Source organism: Salmo trutta, chromosome 36, assembly GCF_901001165.1.
Source record: "Salmo trutta chromosome 36, fSalTru1.1, whole genome shotgun sequence".
Classification (NCBI taxonomy): Eukaryota; Metazoa; Chordata; class Actinopteri; order Salmoniformes; family Salmonidae; genus Salmo; species Salmo trutta.
The window spans coordinates 35122970-35140635 of NC_042992.1; the positions used below are offsets into that span (position 1 = coordinate 35122970).

A 17666-nucleotide genomic window follows, 5' to 3' on the forward strand; every position below is an offset into this window, starting at 1 on the left:
GAGGGCCAATTTTTTTATTGAGCGGATGGTCAGGGGGCCGGAACATCATTTGAAATCATTTGTAGACTGCAAATTGACCGCAAGAATCCCAAACAGATATATGACTAAAACATAATAATTTCAAACGATGCTTACATTTGTATATGATCATGTGCCTCTCGATTATGTGCAGAAATACCTGGAAACAGAATTCCCAAATGAAAATGACTCGGAGCTGATTTCTTGGTGTTTTTATATATATATATTTTTTATGTCCAACAATAAAAACATTTAAAATAAGTATAATATTGTTTTGTACATTTTTTGCTCAGAAAACATGGGGGGCAAAATAAAACCATCGTGGGCCATCAGTTGGGGAACCCTGCTTTATGTCTTTAGGTCTTGTCTGTCTGTCATGTAGGGATTAGATTAACCTGTCTCTCTTTGTTTCTGCCTGCTCCTGATCCTCCTCTACCAGGGCCCATTTCTGGACCTCCCCGGACCCAAACAAGGTGAAGATGAAAGCTCCTACGGCGCTGATCCCGGCCGACAGACAGAACACACTCCTCCATCCCGCCAGGGATTGCTGTTCCAGGAGGGAGGGGGGACATGGGTCATAGTCATATGTATAACAGTCTTCAAGAGTGCATTAACTTTTAGGAATGAGCCATTGGGAAGATCTCAATTGCATACTCCTCGCGTCAAGCAGCCCAATTCTGATGTTTCTTCCACTAATTGGTCTTTTGACCAATCACATCAGATCTTTTCACATCAACACTTTTCCAGAGCTGATCTGTTTGGTCAAAATACCAATAATTTTATTTAACTATCAGAATTATGCTGCCTGTGTCAAAACAGCCATGGTCTAATAATTTTTTACAGTATTTAAGAAGAGATATTACAAATATTTAATTATTTCTAAAAGTAGTACAGAATGAATACATTTGATTATGAAGGAAATGTCACCAGAAAGCTTACATCTTTGGTGAGGTAACCCGTGACAATTGGCGCGACCACACCTGGGATCGTCCCGAAAGTGTTGGTGATTCCTAAAAGCACCCCCGCATACCTGAGGAAGAGAGAGAGAAAAAATAGAGGTTCAAATACATCCCAACATCCAAACATCCCAACATCTAAACATCCAAAAGCAGTGAGTACGTGAGTGACTTCTTCAGTCTTCAGTGACTTAGAATGAGTGCAAGAGAGAGAAAGTTCAGTGAAGGTCCACAATATGCCAGAAAAGACTGGTGAGTAGGGAGAGAAGTGAAGAGAAACAAGTGAAGTGACGACCTCTCAAATCGATTTAACACCCACCGTGGAGCAATGTCTATCTGGTTGATGAAGACCCCGGCTGCACTGGTGCCTCCTACAGTTGAAGAGAGGGTGAGGAAGGTCACTGCCAACACACCACTGCAGCCGGAGTAGCCCACAGCAACCAGGAACGCTGCAGGCAGCAGCAGACCTGGGGGAGGAGCAGTCAACAATATACACCAATCACAAGATGTTGATGTCGCCTTAATTGGGGAGAACGGGCTTATGGTAATTAGTAGAACGAGCTCAAATACTACATAGTTTCCAGGCGTTTGATGCCATTCCATTTGCTCCGTTCCGGCCATTATTATGAGCCGTTCTCCCCTCAGCAGCCTCCTGTGACGTCAATATACATGGTCAATGTACAAAAGCTGCACTTAATAGAAACACATAGGTATGGCCATTCACACAATTAACAACAGCACATGTATACAGTTTATGTGATACTCTAACTATGAGTCGGTCTGGATAAGAGCGTCTTCTAAATAACTCAAATGTAATACTCTATTAGTTCATATTTTGTTACAAAACATATTACTACAGACTAAAATATCCACGGCATGAAATAGCATCCAAAGAATCCCGAAAAAACTGTTGCATGTTTTACCAGTCAATCAATCAAACATCTGGTAAAGTCCACAAGTAACCAGACCAGTTCCTTTCAAAATAAAAGTCCCCTCCTTGCCTGTGATAGTGAAGATCTTGCGGACCTCTGTGACACTCAACAGCTCCTTCTCCAGGAGGCTGTCTGCTACTACACCTGATATCACTGAGAAGGCCCAGCCACCCAGATAGGGCAGAGCTGAGAGAAAGGCATTCTATATATAGACAGTCAGAAAGAAATAGACAATATTAACCGACAACAAAAACAACAACAGAAAGGATTGCAACTGCATTGCAGGAATAAAATATCCCGATAACATGGCATCACTTTCACCAATGTTGTATTAAAGCAATGCTACAGCAGCACGGTATAGGCCTAGGTCACAACCCAACATGATTCAAGTCCCGAGACTCCTGTTCTATCCCTGTACACAGTGATATCTTAGTCATTTTCTAGTCCTACCGCCTGCCTGCAGAGCCTAATACCACCAGGTGGAGCTCTTACCATATTTCTTATACCTATCTGGCCTTTACAGCACTCTGGAATTGAGCATCTCACTCTCGTCTCTCTCCTCTTAATGCGTCATCCATAGAAATCATATGTCCATATATATCAATGATGTATGACTTAATATATGATTTCTTTGGGTCTCACCTGTCGGAGGTTAAAGTGAAGCACCGTGTCCATGTAGGTGGGTAGTGATGTGAGCAGAATGCAGTTACCCCAGTTGGCACACATCTGAGACACTATGATGGCCCACAGGGGAACAGAGAGCATCATGGGTAACAAAGGCACTGACCAGCCATGGCCACCACCCTGGGTTAGGAGCCAGAGAGAGAGAGAGAGCGAGAGAGAGAAGAGAGAAAGTTAGAGAGATAGAGAGAGGGGGTACTCTAATTTGGTATAGAGCAGACCTAACTCACTCCATTAAATTAGTCAAAACAGGAACATTTTACATTTGGCTAGAAATTCAAAAGGGAATGATCTTAACAGAGAAAAATGTCCTCCTGTGTGCTACCTACACTATATCCCCCCACTAGAATCCTCATAGGATTCTAGTGACAGCATTCCCTCCCCCATATAGCCCCCTAGGCACAACTATGACAACATAACCAACAAAAACGGGTCACAACTCCTGCAGCTCTGTCGCATGCAGGGTATGTACATAGTCAATGGTAGGCTTCGAGGGGACTCCTATGGTAGGTACACCTACAGTGAGAAAAAAGTATTTGATCCCCTGCTGATTTTGTACGTTTGCCCACTGACAAAGAAATGATCAGTCTATAATTGTAATGGTAGGTTTATTTGAACAGTGAGAGACAGAATAACAACTAAAAAATCCAGAAAAACGCATGTCAAAAATGTTATAAAATGATTTGCATTTTAATGAGGGAAATAAGTATTTGACCCCCTCTCAATCAGAAAGATTTCTGGCTCCCAGGTGTCTTTTGTACAGGTAACGAGCTGAGATTAGGAGCACACTCTTAAAGGGAGTGCTCCTAATCTCAGCTTGTTACCTGTATAAAAGACACCTGTCCACAGAAGCAATCAATCAATCAGATTCCAAACTCGGTATGGCTGCGTGGTCCCATGGTGTTTATACTTGCGTACTATTGTTTGTACAGATGAACATGAAGGTACTTCAGGCATTTGGAAATGGCTCCCAATGATGAACCAGACTTGTGGAGGTCTACAATTGTTTTCTGAGGTCTTGGCTGATTTCTTTTGATTTTCCCATGATGTCAAGCAAAGAGGCACTGAGGTTGAAGGTAGGCCTTGAAATACATCCACAGGTACACCTCCAATTGACTCAAATGATGCCAAGTAGCCTATCAGAAGCTTCTAAAGCCACAACATAAGTTTCTAGAATTTTCCAAGCTGTTTAAAGGCACAGTCAACTTAGTGTATGTAAACTTCTGAGCCACTGGAATTGTGATACAGTGAATTATAAGTGAAATAATCTGTCTGTAAACAATTGTTGGAAAAATTACTTGTGTCATGCACAAAGTAGATGTCCTAACCAACTTGCCAAACTGTAGTTTGTTAACAAGAAATTTGTGGAGTGGTTGAAAAATGAGTTTTAATGACTCCAACCTAAGTGTATGTAAACTTCCGACTTCAACTGTACATGATCTAATACAAATCTTAGAATCAACTATTAAAGACTACCAGAACCCACTGGATTCTCCAATTACCTTGAATGAACTACAGGATAAAATAAAAACCCTCCAACCCAAAAAAGCCTGTGGTCTTGATGGTATCCTCAATGAAATGATCAAATACACAGACAACAAATTCCAATTAGCTGCACTAAAACTCTCTAACATCATCCTTAGCTCTGGCATCTTCCCCAATATTTGGAACCGATCTGATCACCCCAATCCACAAAAGTGGAGACAAACTTGACCCCAATAACTACCGTGGGATATGCGTCAACAGCAACCTTGGGAAAATCCTCTGCATTATCATTAACAGCAGACTTGTACATTTCCTCAGTGAAAACATTGTACTAAGCAAATGTCAAATTAGCTTTTTACCAAATTATCGTACGATAGACCACGTATTCACCCTGCACACCCTAATTGACAAACAAACAAACCGAAACAAAGACAAAGTGTTCTCATGCTTTGTTGATTTAAAAAAAAAAAACTTTGACTCAATTTGGCATGAGAGTCTGCTATACAAATTGATGGAAAGTGGTATTGGGGGAAAAACACGACATTATAAAATCCATGTACACAAACAACAAGTGTGCTGTTAAAATAGGCAAAAAACACACACATTTCTTCCCACAGGGCTGTGGGGTGAGACAGGGATGCAGCTTAAGCCCCACCCTCTTCAACATATATATCAACAAATTGGCGAGGGCACTAGAACAGTTTGCAGCACCCGGCCTCACCTTACTAGAATCTGAAGTCAAATGTCTACTGTTTGCTGATGATCTGGTGCTTCTGTCACCAACCAAGGAGGGCCTACAGCAGCACCTGGATCTTCTGCACAGATTCTGCCAGACCTGGGCCCTGACAGTAAATCTCAGTAAGACCAAAATAATGGTGTTCCAAAAAAGGTCCAGTCGCCACGATCACAAATACAAATTCCATCTAGACACCGTTGCCCTAGAGCACACAAAAAACTATACATTCCTTGGCCTAAACATCAGTGCCACAGGTAACTTCCACAAAGCTGTGAACAATCTGAGTGACATGGCAAGAAGGGCATTCTATGCCATCAAAAGGAACACAAAATTTGACATACCAATTAGGATCTGGCTAAAAATACTTGAATCAGTTATAGAACCCATTGCCCTTTGTGGTTGTGAGGTCTGGGGTCCGCTCACCAACCAAGAATTCACAAAATGGGACAAACACCAAATTGAGACTCTACATGCAGAATTCTGCAAAAATATCCTCAGTGTACAACGTAAAACACCAAATAATGAATCAGTTATAGAACCCATTGCCCTTTATGGTTGTGAGGTCTGGGGTCTGCTCACCAACCAAGAATTCACAAAATGGGACAAACACCAAATTGAGACTGTGCATGCAGAATTCTGCAAAAATATCCTCAGTGTACAACGTAAAACAAAAAAGAAAACAAAAAGATAATTACTTGACACATTTGAAAGAATTAACAAAAAAACAGAGTAAACTAGAATGCTATTTGGCCCAAACAGAGAGTACACAGTGGCAGAATACCTGACCACTGTGACTGACCCAAACTTAAGGAAAGCTTTGACTATGTACAGACTCAGTGAGTATAGCCCTGCTATTGAGAAAGGCCGCTGTAGGCAGACCTGGCTCTCAAGAGAAGACAGGCTATGTGCACACTGCCCACAAAATGAGGTGGAAACTGAGCTGAACTTCCTAACCTCCTGCCAAATGTATGACCATATTAGAGACACATACTTCCCTCAGATTACACAGATCCACAAAGAATTCAAAAACAAACCCGATTTTGATAAACTCCCATATCTACTGGGTGAAATACCATAGTGTGCCATCACAGCAGCAATATTTGTGACCTGTTGCCACAAGAAAAGGGCAATTAGAGAAGAACAAACACCATTGTAAATACAACCCATATTTATGTTTATTTATTTTCCCTTTTGTACTTTAACCCTTTGCACATCGTTATAACACTGTATATATACATAATACGACATTTGTAATGTCTTTATTCTTTTGGAACTTCTGTGAGTGTAATGTTACCTGTTCATTTTTATTGTTTATTTCACTTTTGTATATTATCTACTTCACTTGCTTTGGCAATGTTAACATATGTTTCCCATGCCAATAAAGCCCCTTGAATTGAATTGAAATGAATTGAGAGGAAGGGGATTGACTGTGAACCGATTTATAAAATGTATGACAAAGGGTCACTAAGGACACCACAGATAGACTGTTGTTACCTCTTTTCCTATGGAGTTGATGATGTAATCTTTTTCTCTTGTGCTGATTCGTGGATGAGTGCCAGGCTGGTCCGACACCAGAATGAACCAGAACACTGCCCAAATGCAACCAGCACCCCCTGGTGATGAGAGAAATAGGGACAGAGAGAGAGACGGAGACAGAGGGACAGAATGAGAGACGGAGACAGAGGGACAGAGAGAGAGACGGAGACAGAGGGACAGAGAGAGAGACGGAGACAGAGGGACATAGAGAGAGACGGAGACAGAGGGACAGAGAGAGAGACGGAGACAGAGGGACATAGAGAGAGACGGAGACAGAGGGACAGAGTGAGAGACGGAGACAGAGGGACAGAGTGAGAGACGGAGACAGAGGGACAGAGAGAGAGACGGAGACAGATGGACAGAATGAGAGACGGAGACAGAGGGACAGAGTGAGAGACGGAGACAGAGGGACAGAGAGAGAGACGGAGACAGAGGGACAGAGTGAGAGAAAAGCCTGATTCTGTTGACATCTTCACAAAGAAAAAGGTTGTGCAGGTACAGTGTTTGTGCTGAACAAGAGAGTTTTCAGAGAAGAATTGTGAATGATCAACAAATTGGAAAGTATTATGTGTGTGAAAACTTCACAGGAGAACAAAATAAGAGCTGAAAATGTGGGTATGCAGAGACATGCAGACATGATGTGTGTAGGGGGAATGTATATGTTTGAGGGGTGTAATGAATGTATTATGTTTGAGGTGTGTAATGAATGTATTATGTTTGAGGGGTGTAATGAATGTATTATGTTTGAGGTGTGTAATGAATGTATTATGTTTGAGGGGTGTAATGAATGTATATGTTTGAGGGGTGTAATGAATGTATTATGCTTGAGGGGTGTAATGAATGTATTATGTTTGAGGGGTGTAATGAATGTATTATGTTTGAGGTGTGTAATGAATGTATTATGTTTGAGGGGTGTAATGAATGTATTATGTTTGAGGTGTGTAATGAATGTATTATGCTTGAGGGGTGTAATGAATGTATTATGCTTGAGGGGTGTAATGAATGTATTATGCTTGAGGGGTGTAATGAATGTATTATGTTTGAGGGGTGTAATGAATGTATTATGTTTGAGGGGTGTAATGAATGTATTATGTTTGAGGGGTGTAATGAATGTACTGTAATTTCCGGACTATTGAGCGCACCTAAATATAAGCCGCACTCACTGAATTAAAAAAAAAATATTATTTTGAACATAAATAAGCCGCACATGTCTATAAGCCGCAGGTGCCTACCGGTACATTGAAACAAATGAACTTTACACAGGCTTTAACGAAACACGGATTGTAACAAAAATAAATAGGCTTTAACGAAACACGGCTTGTAACAAAAATAAATAGGCTTTAATGAAGCACGGCTTGTAACAAAAATAAATAGGCTTTAACGAAACACGGCTTGTAACAAAAAATGTAAAATTAGCAGTAAACAGTAGCCTACCAAGAAAGTCATTGGTCACTATCTTCCTCCTCCTGTGCACTGAAACCACTGAAGTCATCTCCTTTGGTGTCGGAGTTGAATAACCTCAGAATTGCTTCATCCGATATTGGATCGTTTTCATTGTCGCTCTCGTCACTGTTTGACCTTAACCCGTTCGGCAATTTCATTGGTCTAATGAAAGCTTCATGCCGCCAAAAAACTGAGCAAGTTTTTTTTTTTAAACTTGAAAGCGGGAAAAATCCATATATTAGCCACGTCATTGTTTAAGCCGTGAGGTTCAAAGCGTGGGAAAAAAGTTGCGGCTTATAGTCCGGAATTTACGGTATATGTTTGGGGTGTGTAATGAATGTATTATGTTTGAGGGGTGTAATGAATGTATATGTTTGAGGTGTGTAATTCATGTATTATCTTTGAGGTGTGTAATTGCTATCCAACTCTCACCAAACATGTAGAAGACAGCGGGCCAGCCCAGACTGTGACAGATGAAGCCAGTGAGGGGCAGGGCTACAAAGGCCCCAAAGTTGGCCCCTGACCCCGACAGGGTCATAAGCCGAGACCTCTCTAGAGGGGGAGCCCAGCGAGCCCACATGGCCATCATGGCCGGGAACGTCACCCCCTGAGGACATACAAACACAGAGCGATACACACTGATTTAAATGATTAAATGAACCATTCTCATGGCACTGAAATGAACAATATACCTTGGTGTTTTGACCATAATAATGACCATATGGCTATATGTCTACGATTAATACGGTTGTTTAAACAGTCAAATGCTAATCCAGTTCATTGCTGATGACAGAATGAGATTGACCCCTACTCTACACACATGAAGCCTCTCACCTCCCCAAATCCCTCCAGTGCCCGTAAACCAAACAGCCAGTAGGGTCCTAGCTGCGCTGCCAGGGGGGTGAGGAGGGTGAGGGCTGCGGTGCCCAGCACTCCTCCCCCCAGGAAGATACTCCCCCCAAAGTGTCCGGCCAGGTAACCCCCGGGGATCTGCGTCACCAGGTAGCCAAAGAAGAACGCCCCCAGCAGCAGGCCCTGAGTCAGAGAATCCCAAGAGTACTGAGGTATCTGAGCGAGAGAGAGAGAGAGAGACGTAAATGAGCATTAGTGTTACGTATGAGTTTGTGAGTGTCTGCGCATGTGCAGTATGTCCAGTATGCATGGATCATGTTTGTGTGAAGCCTATTTATGTACTGTAATATATGAGCTATAATTAAGCAATAAGGGGTGTGGTATATGACCAATATACCACGGCTATGGGCTGTTCTTACGCACAATGCAACGAGGAGTGCCTGTACACAGCCTTTAGCTGTGGTATATTAGCCATATATCACAAATCTCCGAGGTGAATTATTGCTATTATAAACTGGTTACCAACGTAATTAGATAAGTCAAATAAATGTTTTGCCATACCATTGGTATACGGTCTGATATACCACGGCTGTCAGCCAATCAACATTCAGGTCTCGAACCACCCAGTTTATAATATATGCTATAATATGCATGTACAGTATACTACTATAGGTCTAGTTGTGGATACTTTGGAAGAGCTGGTACTTACCCCATCTGGCTGGTCTGGGGTTTGGCTGCCATTGCCATGGGAGGAAACTGGGCACTCATGTCCACCTGAGCTGTTGAGAGATGGTTGGCTTTTGGTCCCATTGACCATGGCGACCATGGCAACACTTAGATTGACACGGAGACCGTAGACGACGGAGAATCCAAAGAACATCAAGATGGCCAGATTGCAGCGTGCAGAGCAACATTGTGGAGGTACTGTTAGACACAATGACAACATGTGCCCAATCACACCTCACAGTCTATCTGAAAACACTTAAAGATGACTAAAGATGACACTTAAAGATGACTATTTAGACAGTGCTAGTAGTAAATCTACTCTAGCTAACAAGGATCACATGACACTTAAATGACATATTTCACTAGCATACTGTTAGTTATGATGTAATAAGCAAAATCATAGGGGCGAATCCGAACTTCCACGTAGGTCAAATGTTCACTTAGTGACCCACTGACATCAATGCCCAATACTGACAAAACACTTGATATGACTTCATTCGACTCTAAGAAGGTTGTCATTACATAATGAAGCACTTCTAGCACATCCACGCTGCTGAGTGCTGACGGCGCAAAAGAGCAACCAAAACAAGTTAAGACACCTGAATCATCAACATCCAGCACTTCTTTTTTAAGTAGGGGTGTTGTATCTCCACTCTCATCCAGTGGGGAGGTGTCGATGGAGTATCCATTTTGCAAAGCCATTGCAACCACCAGTCAGGTGACGGCCAGAGAGAGGAATGAAGTGAGGGTGATCTGAGGTCACCTAACCATAGTGTCCAAAGAAAATCTGCTAGGTAGAGAAACGGCAAGAGTCAGCATGAACAATTGCTAGACATTCAGCCTCATGCAAGTACGCACACACGCACACACACACACACACACACACACATACACACAGACGGGTTAAGACTACAGATACATGCTGGACAAGCATTTCGCTACACCCGCAATAACATTTGCTAAATATGTGTATGTGAGCAATCAAATTGGATCTGATTTCGATATGAGAATGACCATGACTAAGGCAGGTCGGTCAATGGTCCTTATGGTGTTCAATGTAATTGGCCGAGCATGCCAAGACAAAAAGTATTTAGTTCCTTAGCTACAATAGCCAGACGACAACAACTTACTGACTTTAAAGAAATCCATAGGAGATTGTGCAACAATTACAAAACACCTGACAAGTCAAAGAGATCCAACATAGACATGTATATAACATTATGCTTTGCTCTTTATAGCGAGGAATGTTTAGATAGAGAAAACGATTTGACCAATTACCACAAATTGGACTGGATGGACAAGCTAGTTATTCACTTGCGGTTATTGAGGTTCTAGACCTAGATCATAGGACTGGAGAGCATCATATATACATTCTTCTTCTTCAGATGATGATGATGATGAAGACGATGATGCTCCAAATAGTTTTCCGCTAGCTGGTGGTGTGGATTATCAATGTTGACCCTGCAGAAAAAAACAAGACGGAAACAAATACCAGACTGTGAGTTATGGCCTATGTAAAGTCAGTCACAGACGCATGATTTCAATGATTTTTCATAGCTACTTCTTTTAGTGCTGGACAAGTAGTACGCAATACATCTGATCTCAGAATATAGGTATTTTCACTTAATGAAGTAAAGTAGTAGACTTGGCCTCTCCTCCACTCTAACGGTGACTTGTGCAGACTGACCAAAAGCAGATGTGAACCTAGTGTATCTGCAGACAAACAAAACTTTCCCAGGTTACCATTGGAGGAACAGAGAATGTATGTTAAGCAGGTCAGCTGATGAGGGGGGTGGAATAGAATGATGTAATGTAATACCTCTCGACAGGGTGTAGGTGAAATTTAAGGTGAATAAAGTTTTTATTCAGTTTGGAGTGATTAACACAAATTTTTTATTTTACTAGGAAAGTAAGTTAAGAACAAATTCTTATTTTCAACAACAGCCTAGGAACAGTGAGTTAACTGCCTTGTTCAGGGGCAGAACAACAGATTTGTACTTAATCAGCTCAGGGATTTGATCTTGCAACCTTTCCGTTACTAGTCCAATGCTCTAACCACTAGGCTACACTGCCACCCCAATGCTTAGCATATTTATGTTTTTCCTTTTCTGTAATACACATTCAGATTCAAATTCAGAAAACTAGAATGTCCTCAGAGGCAATTCATCATGATGATTATCAATGTTCTATTTGTGACACATTTGTTCATAAGTTGATGGTCACTAGATTTGTGACTGAATGTTATGGATTCTTCTCATATCGTTTGATAGTGATTTACACCAGAGCTCCTGAAGGTACAAGGACACATTGATTATTATTGTATTGATGACATTATGCACGCTGTATGATTCAGTAGCAGCTGGCAAAGTCACTGTCTTTTGTTTTGACATCGTACAAGCCTCTCGGGATGAATTTTAGAGAACATTTGATACTGTCTGATTAGAATATAAAGGGCCAGTCTCCAAGAGGCATGTTAGACAATTTCTCTGCTTCTGTGCTGGAAGCTTCTTCCTGTTGCAATTTGTAATTAAACCAAAATGATTTTGATTGATGTGATCAACGACTGCTCTCCTTTTTGTTCACCATGAAATTCCCATTACACATGGATAGACTCAAAAATCTATGTGCAAAATCTATGTGCGTGTTTACGATTCTGAGAAACCGGTAGTCACATGACCAAAAAGTGTTTTTCTTCGGTGACGCGATTATGAATTTGCACAAGTCTACAGCACAAGATAAACGCAGCTAGTTGACACATTGCGCAACAAGCTGCTCCGTATGATTTGGAAATCGATGGTTATTTCCCAAGTTCCTTCCTGGTTGCATTAGTTTGTAATGTGACAAGTTATTGCGCTCAGTGGTGGTGATTCCTGAACAGTAAGTCGCAGTTTCCGTTTTTTTTCCTGTGAAACACAACCAGCCAGAAATGTAGATAAGGCCAACTGTCAAGCTATGCTGTTGTCAAATGTAGCAAAGTAACCTAGCTAGCTAGTTATGAAAGTAAGGTAGGTAGTTTATGTATTTAACTAGGCAAATTCTTATTCACAATGACGGCCTATGAACAGTGAACTGCCTTGTTCAGGGGCAGAATGTCGTTTTTTTACCTTGTTCGATCTTGCAACCTTTCGGTTACTGGCCCAACGCTCTAACCACTAGGCTACCTGCCTAGTGGTTAGTTACACATGATATGCAAAGACTCAGACCTTTTGGGAAAATGGGTAGTTGTTGTTCATTCTGGCTTTGTTTTGTTCTTGTGAAGCTCACACAGCCATATTTCATGATTTGACAACATGGAAAACCCCTACCAAATAAGAATCGCAGCTTTAAAGGCATGATCTGTCAGTCCATTGCTACGTCTATGCATCTGAGAGAAGATACGTTTCCCCAGCCCCATCACTCAGTTTAAACAACAAAGTGGCAGGGCCAGGCTGTTGAAATAACATATTTGAACACATGTCCAGCAAATAACATCACACTCACACTGTTTTATCGTTAGTTCACTAACTGTCTGGTCCTCTTCGTTACATTGATTTCAAGGTTCAAGATGACCGCACTTCTTAGCTTGCTCCTCGGGGCTGGTCCACTACTGTTACTTGCCCTAAACCCAGTACATGGATCCGACAATGCCACCCTCCCATTGGTTCTGTGGCACGGAATGGGTAAGCACTTGAGATGCATAATGCAACAACATCATGTTTCACATACAGCAGTGGTGTTTCTCAGTTTGGCAGAGTAGCAAAACAAGGAAGTGATGGCCACTTCCTATATTTTCATGTGGCCCTTAGATAAGTCATGATATGGCAGTTAGTGTATATGAATAGTTTTTCCCCCCCCAAAACTCAATATCAACCAATTTTTCACATTTTGTGTTTTTTCATCAGAAATGATTGCTTTTGAGTTCTCAGATTTTTAGATTCATCGTTTTTTTTGTTGCAAAAATGCTTGAAATGCATTGTTTAGCTGGGATGGAATGTTCATATCCTGTAATTTGACTGTGATATGTGGTTGTCTCACCTAGTTATCTTAAGATGAATGCACTTACTGTAAGTCACTCTGGATAAGAGCATCTGCTAAATGACTCAAATGTCAAATGAAAACGTTTTACATACAGGCTCATATTACTGTATTGAATAATACCAAAATATATTTTTCAAATATGTCACAAATGTATCAGTTCTTTGTAAAAAAAAAAGGAAGTTATTTGTTACATTTTACTGTGTAAATCCTAGTACTTCTTATTTTTCTGAGAGTGAGGTGGATATATAACATTTAGCAAAAAAACGATTTGTCTGTCATTGAACAACACCATGCAATGATTAGATAGTGAAAAAACACCCCAATCTCTTTCATAATTTCTTGAAACAATAAAAGCATATTTACCAACATTTCTGAAAATGGATATATAGTATTTTGTAATGAAACTCTTCATATAGAGACTCTGGGTTCTTGTTTCGGTGTGTACATAGGAGACAGCTGTTGCAACCCTCTCAGCATGGGCTCCATAAAGAAGATGATCGAGGAAACCATCCCTGGAATTGACGTCCTGTCACTAATGATTGGCAAGACTGTCAGTCAGGTACTTTCCAATCTGTGGTGGACAGCCATACCCTGTGGTGACCGGTGTGAATGCTTGCCTTTGCTCCAGCCAAGCCTGATTCTACTAATGAAAGCTTTGATTGAATTTCAAATCTGCAGATTTGATGTTGATTAAGGCACCCCCCGCACATCTCTGATTCAGAGATTAAATGCTGAAGACACATTTCAGTTGAATGCATTCAATTGTGCAACTGACTAGGTATCCCCTTTCCCTACTGTGTGGCTGGAGCAAAAGCCTGCATCCATGCCAGCCCTTGCAGGCTAAAATCCCTCCCCCTTGACCTATTTTTTTGAGATGTGGTGTTTCTGTTTGTCAACATTGTTACTGTCCCAACATGAACATCCTTGCCTCATATATATCTCTCAGGACACAGAGAATGGTTTCTTCATGGATGTCAATGAGCAGGTGTCCATGGTGTGTAGCCAGCTGGCCCAGGATCCCAAACTGAAGGATGGCTACAATGCCATGGGCTTCTCCCAGGGAGGACAGTTCCTGTAAGTAGTGTCTCTTGGTTCGTACTCACAAAGCCTCTCAGGATGCTGTAATTCTCAGATCTTCGCCTTTCTCCCCTCCCCAGGAGGGCAGTGGCGCAGCGCTGTCCATCTCCTCCAATGAAAACCCTGATCTCTGTTGGGGGACAACAACAAGGTAACGGCACCATGGCAACAGTGACATAACCCCTTGTCTTGTCTCTTTTCATTGTCTTTCATTCACTTCCTGACAGTTTTGAAATGATCCTATTCTCCATATTCTCAGGAGTGTATGGTCTCCCTAAATGCCCTGGAGAGAGCTCCCATATCTGTGACTGGATTCGCAAGGAACTCAACGCAGGAGCCTACACTGATATTGTGCAAAAACAGTAAGTGTAGAATTTATTTACAACTCAAAAACAGTGAGTGTAGACTTTATTTCAACTCATTCAGAGTGCAATTCTTATGTTTGAGACGAATCAGCAATATCCAGATCAACAGTATGTTATGACATAGTTACTGTACGTTTTGAGACGAGGCACAAAGAGAAAGGGCTTTGTGTATTGTGTGGTTGTTATCCAGTGAGTCATTTGGAATCCTTGTGTCTTTATCAGCTTGGTGCAGGCACAGTACTGGCACGACCCACTGAACGACGACCTGTACAAAAAACACAGCCTCTTCCTGGCTGATATCAATCAGGAGCGGGTTAGTATGGCTCTAGTATGGTGTTAGTATATATTTTTCCATCGCTGTATTCCAATCCAATTCCATTCATTTCATCTGCTGCCTTTTCACCCCACACAGGTGGTGAACGAGACTTACAAGAAGAACCTCCAGCTGCTGGACAAGTTTGTGATGGTCAAGTTCTTGCAGGACAGTGTTGTGGATCCAGCTGACACCGAGGTAAATACTGGACACACTGTGACAACCTCTCTTGATGTACTGTCCTCCTCCTACACTGTAATTACTGACGCTAATAGGCTAAACGTATGTTGTATGCAATCTATTTGTTATAGTGGTTTGGTTTTCTGAAAACGGGTCAGGCAAAAGAGACCGAGACGCTTCAGGAGAGTGTTCTCTATAAAGAGGTAAAAACCCCCATCATGTTTACTCATCTTCAAACACAGACATGTACACTATACAGTATATACAAAAGTATGTGGACAGCCCTTTAAATGAATGGATTCGGTTATTTCAGCCACACCTGTTGCTGACAAAAAAAAATAATCAAGCACACCGCCATGCAATCTCCATAGACAAACAGTGGCAGTAGAATGGCCTTCCTAAAGAGCTCAGTGACTTTCAACGTGGCACCGTCATAGGATGCCACCTTTCCACCAAGTCAGGTCGTCAAATGTATTGTTCAGTGGAAACGTCTAGGAGCAACAACAGTTCAGCCGCGAAGTGGTAGGCCACACAAACTCACAGAACAGGACCGCCATGTGATGAAGCACGTAGTGTGTAACAATCGTCTGTCCTCGGTTGCAACACTCGCTACAGAATTCCAAACTGCCCCTGGAAGCAATGTCAGCACAATAACTGTTTGTCAGGAGCTTCATGAAATGGGTTTCCATGGCCGAGCAGCCGTACACAAGCCTAAGATCACCATGCACAATGCCAAGTGTCGGCTGGAGTGGTTTAAAGCTCACCACCATTGGACTCTGGCAGTCCGACGGGCGAATCTGGGTTTGGCGGATGCCAGGAGAACACTACCTGCCCCAATGCATAGTGCCAACTGTAAAGTTTGGTGGAGGAGGAATATTGGTCTGGGCCTGTTTTTCATGGTTCGGGCTAAGCCCCTTAGTTCCAGTGAAGGGAAATCTTAATGCTACAGCATGCAATGACATTCTAGACGATTCTGTGCTTCCAACTTTGTGACAACAGTTTGGGGAAAGCCCTCTCCTGTTTCAGCCTGACAATGCCACTGTGCAGAAAGCAAGGTTCATACAAAAATGGTTTGTTGAGATCGGTGTGGAAGAACTTGACTGGCCTACAACCTCAACCCCATCGAACACCTTTGGGATGAATTGGAACGCCGACTGCGAGCCAGGCCTAATCAACCTAAAACATCAGTGTCCAACCTCACTAAGTCCCCACAGTCAGCAAGTCCCCACAGCAATTACATTTAAGTCATTTAGCAGACCCTCTTATCCAGAGCGACTTACAGTAGTGAATGCATACATTTCATTTCATGCATTTTTTTTTTTTTTGTACTGGTCCCCCTGTGGGAATCAAACCCACAACCCTGGCGTTGCACACACCATGCTGGCGTTGCAAACACCATGCTCTACCAACTGATCCACAGGGAAGATCCATGTGAGGATTTTTCATTGGAAAATTAACCTTTTCCTTTGAGACTTGGGATGACCAGAGTTCATGAAGGATTGAATATTATGCAAGAATACTGCAATATAGCAGTAGATTAAGACTTTTCTATACTGAAATTTGAAAATGAAGACATGACTGAATCATTATGCTGCTTATGGAGAACGTCAAGTAGTAACTGTCAGTGGAATGTATCCTGAACTTACAACCATAGGGCTAGTTCCATAACTTTCACTTTATCAAGACTTATCCGATGTTCCAACATCTTGTAGAAAGCCTTCCCAGAAGTGGGGACCAACTCCATATTAATGCCCATGACTTTGGAATGAGATGTACGACAAACAGGTGTCCACATACTTTTGGCCATGTGGAGTATTTTCATGTATTCGACTCATATTGTAATGTATGTGATATTGTTTTGATACATGGAGTTTATTTTCAGGATCGTCTGGGACTGGCAGCGATGGATGCAGCTGGAAAGCTGGATTTCCTGGGTACAGAAGGAGATCACCTCCAGTTCACCAGGGAGTGGTTCAATGCCAAACTAGTGCCTTACCTGCGCTAAATACACCTAGCTACCTTCGCTCTGACACTCAAGTTGGCATGCGCACAACTATTGCACTGATCATTCCTATCATAATCGATACCATCCTGCTGATGAATCTAATGTACAATATGATTTTTAAAACGCTGATTTTACCCAGTTAATGTACTACCACAGAAAATTAATTTAGTCTTAGTTGGTTCCCAGAGATGCATGGTGGTCTAATTGGGGATGTGTATTAAAGTTTACATTTGAGCTTTTTTGTTTAGCGCCATTTTGGAATAAGAATGTACATTATAACACTTAAAGGGTAGTGTGTGTAATGGTAAATGTTAGATAATCACTGGTTCTGGACTGGGCTAATT

At 41.8% G+C, this 17666-nt stretch overlaps 2 protein-coding genes across 7 annotated transcripts; one reads left to right on the top strand and one right to left on the bottom strand.

Moving 5' to 3' along the window:
- Nucleotides 1-226: 226 nt before the first annotated feature.
- Nucleotides 227-12956, bottom strand: LOC115175963 (sialin). Of its 5 annotated transcripts, none has more exons than XM_029735653.1 (12): nt 12846-12956; nt 10736-10826; nt 9965-10152; nt 9349-9563; nt 8622-8855; nt 8220-8394; nt 6303-6421; nt 2549-2710; nt 1976-2108; nt 1294-1441; nt 958-1048; nt 227-565 (listed from the first exon to the last, which is right to left on the bottom strand). In XM_029735653.1, exons 3-12 carry the CDS (start codon nt 10065-10067, stop codon nt 404-406), a joined length of 1542 nt encoding a protein of 513 aa, XP_029591513.1. In that variant the 5' UTR covers nt 10068-10152; nt 10736-10826; nt 12846-12956; the 3' UTR covers nt 227-403. The 5 variants fall into 5 exon arrangements, with proteins under 5 accessions (XP_029591513.1, XP_029591512.1, XP_029591511.1 ...); XM_029735652.1 differs by having other exon boundaries at nt 9965-10155; XM_029735651.1 differs by having other exon boundaries at nt 10644-10826.
- ppt1 (palmitoyl-protein thioesterase 1 (ceroid-lipofuscinosis, neuronal 1, infantile)) lies at nt 12139-17644 on the top strand. 2 transcript variants are annotated; one of them, XM_029735657.1, is made up of 10 exons: nt 12139-12242; nt 12903-13024; nt 13832-13941; nt 14329-14456; nt 14540-14610; nt 14719-14821; nt 15047-15137; nt 15237-15335; nt 15449-15520; nt 17200-17644. In XM_029735657.1, exons 2-10 carry the CDS (start codon nt 12910-12912, stop codon nt 17320-17322), a joined length of 912 nt encoding a protein of 303 aa, XP_029591517.1. In that variant the 5' UTR covers nt 12139-12242; nt 12903-12909; the 3' UTR covers nt 17323-17644. The 2 variants fall into 2 exon arrangements, with proteins under 2 accessions (XP_029591517.1, XP_029591516.1); XM_029735656.1 differs by lacking the exon at nt 12139-12242 and adding an exon at nt 12272-12370.
- Nucleotides 17645-17666: the final 22 nt, after the last annotated feature.

Excerpts from the sequence above, each read along its gene's own strand:
- LOC115175963 (XM_029735653.1), bottom strand. The coding sequence starts at position 10,067 with ATGGCTTTGCAAAATGGATACTCCATCGACACCTCCCCACTGGATGAG. Across the intron at positions 6,422-8,219 it reads CGCTGTCTTCTACATGTTTG|GGGGTGCTGGTTGCATTTGG; the intron begins GTGAGAGTTGGA and ends TCTCATCACCAG. Across the intron at positions 1,049-1,293 it reads CAGATAGACATTGCTCCACG|GTATGCGGGGGTGCTTTTAG; the intron begins GTGGGTGTTAAA and ends TCTCTTCCTCAG.
- ppt1 (XM_029735656.1), top strand. Across the intron at positions 14,822-15,046 it reads ACTGATATTGTGCAAAAACA|CTTGGTGCAGGCACAGTACT; the intron begins GTAAGTGTAGAA and ends TGTCTTTATCAG. Across the intron at positions 15,138-15,236 it reads CTGATATCAATCAGGAGCGG|GTGGTGAACGAGACTTACAA; the intron begins GTTAGTATGGCT and ends CACCCCACACAG.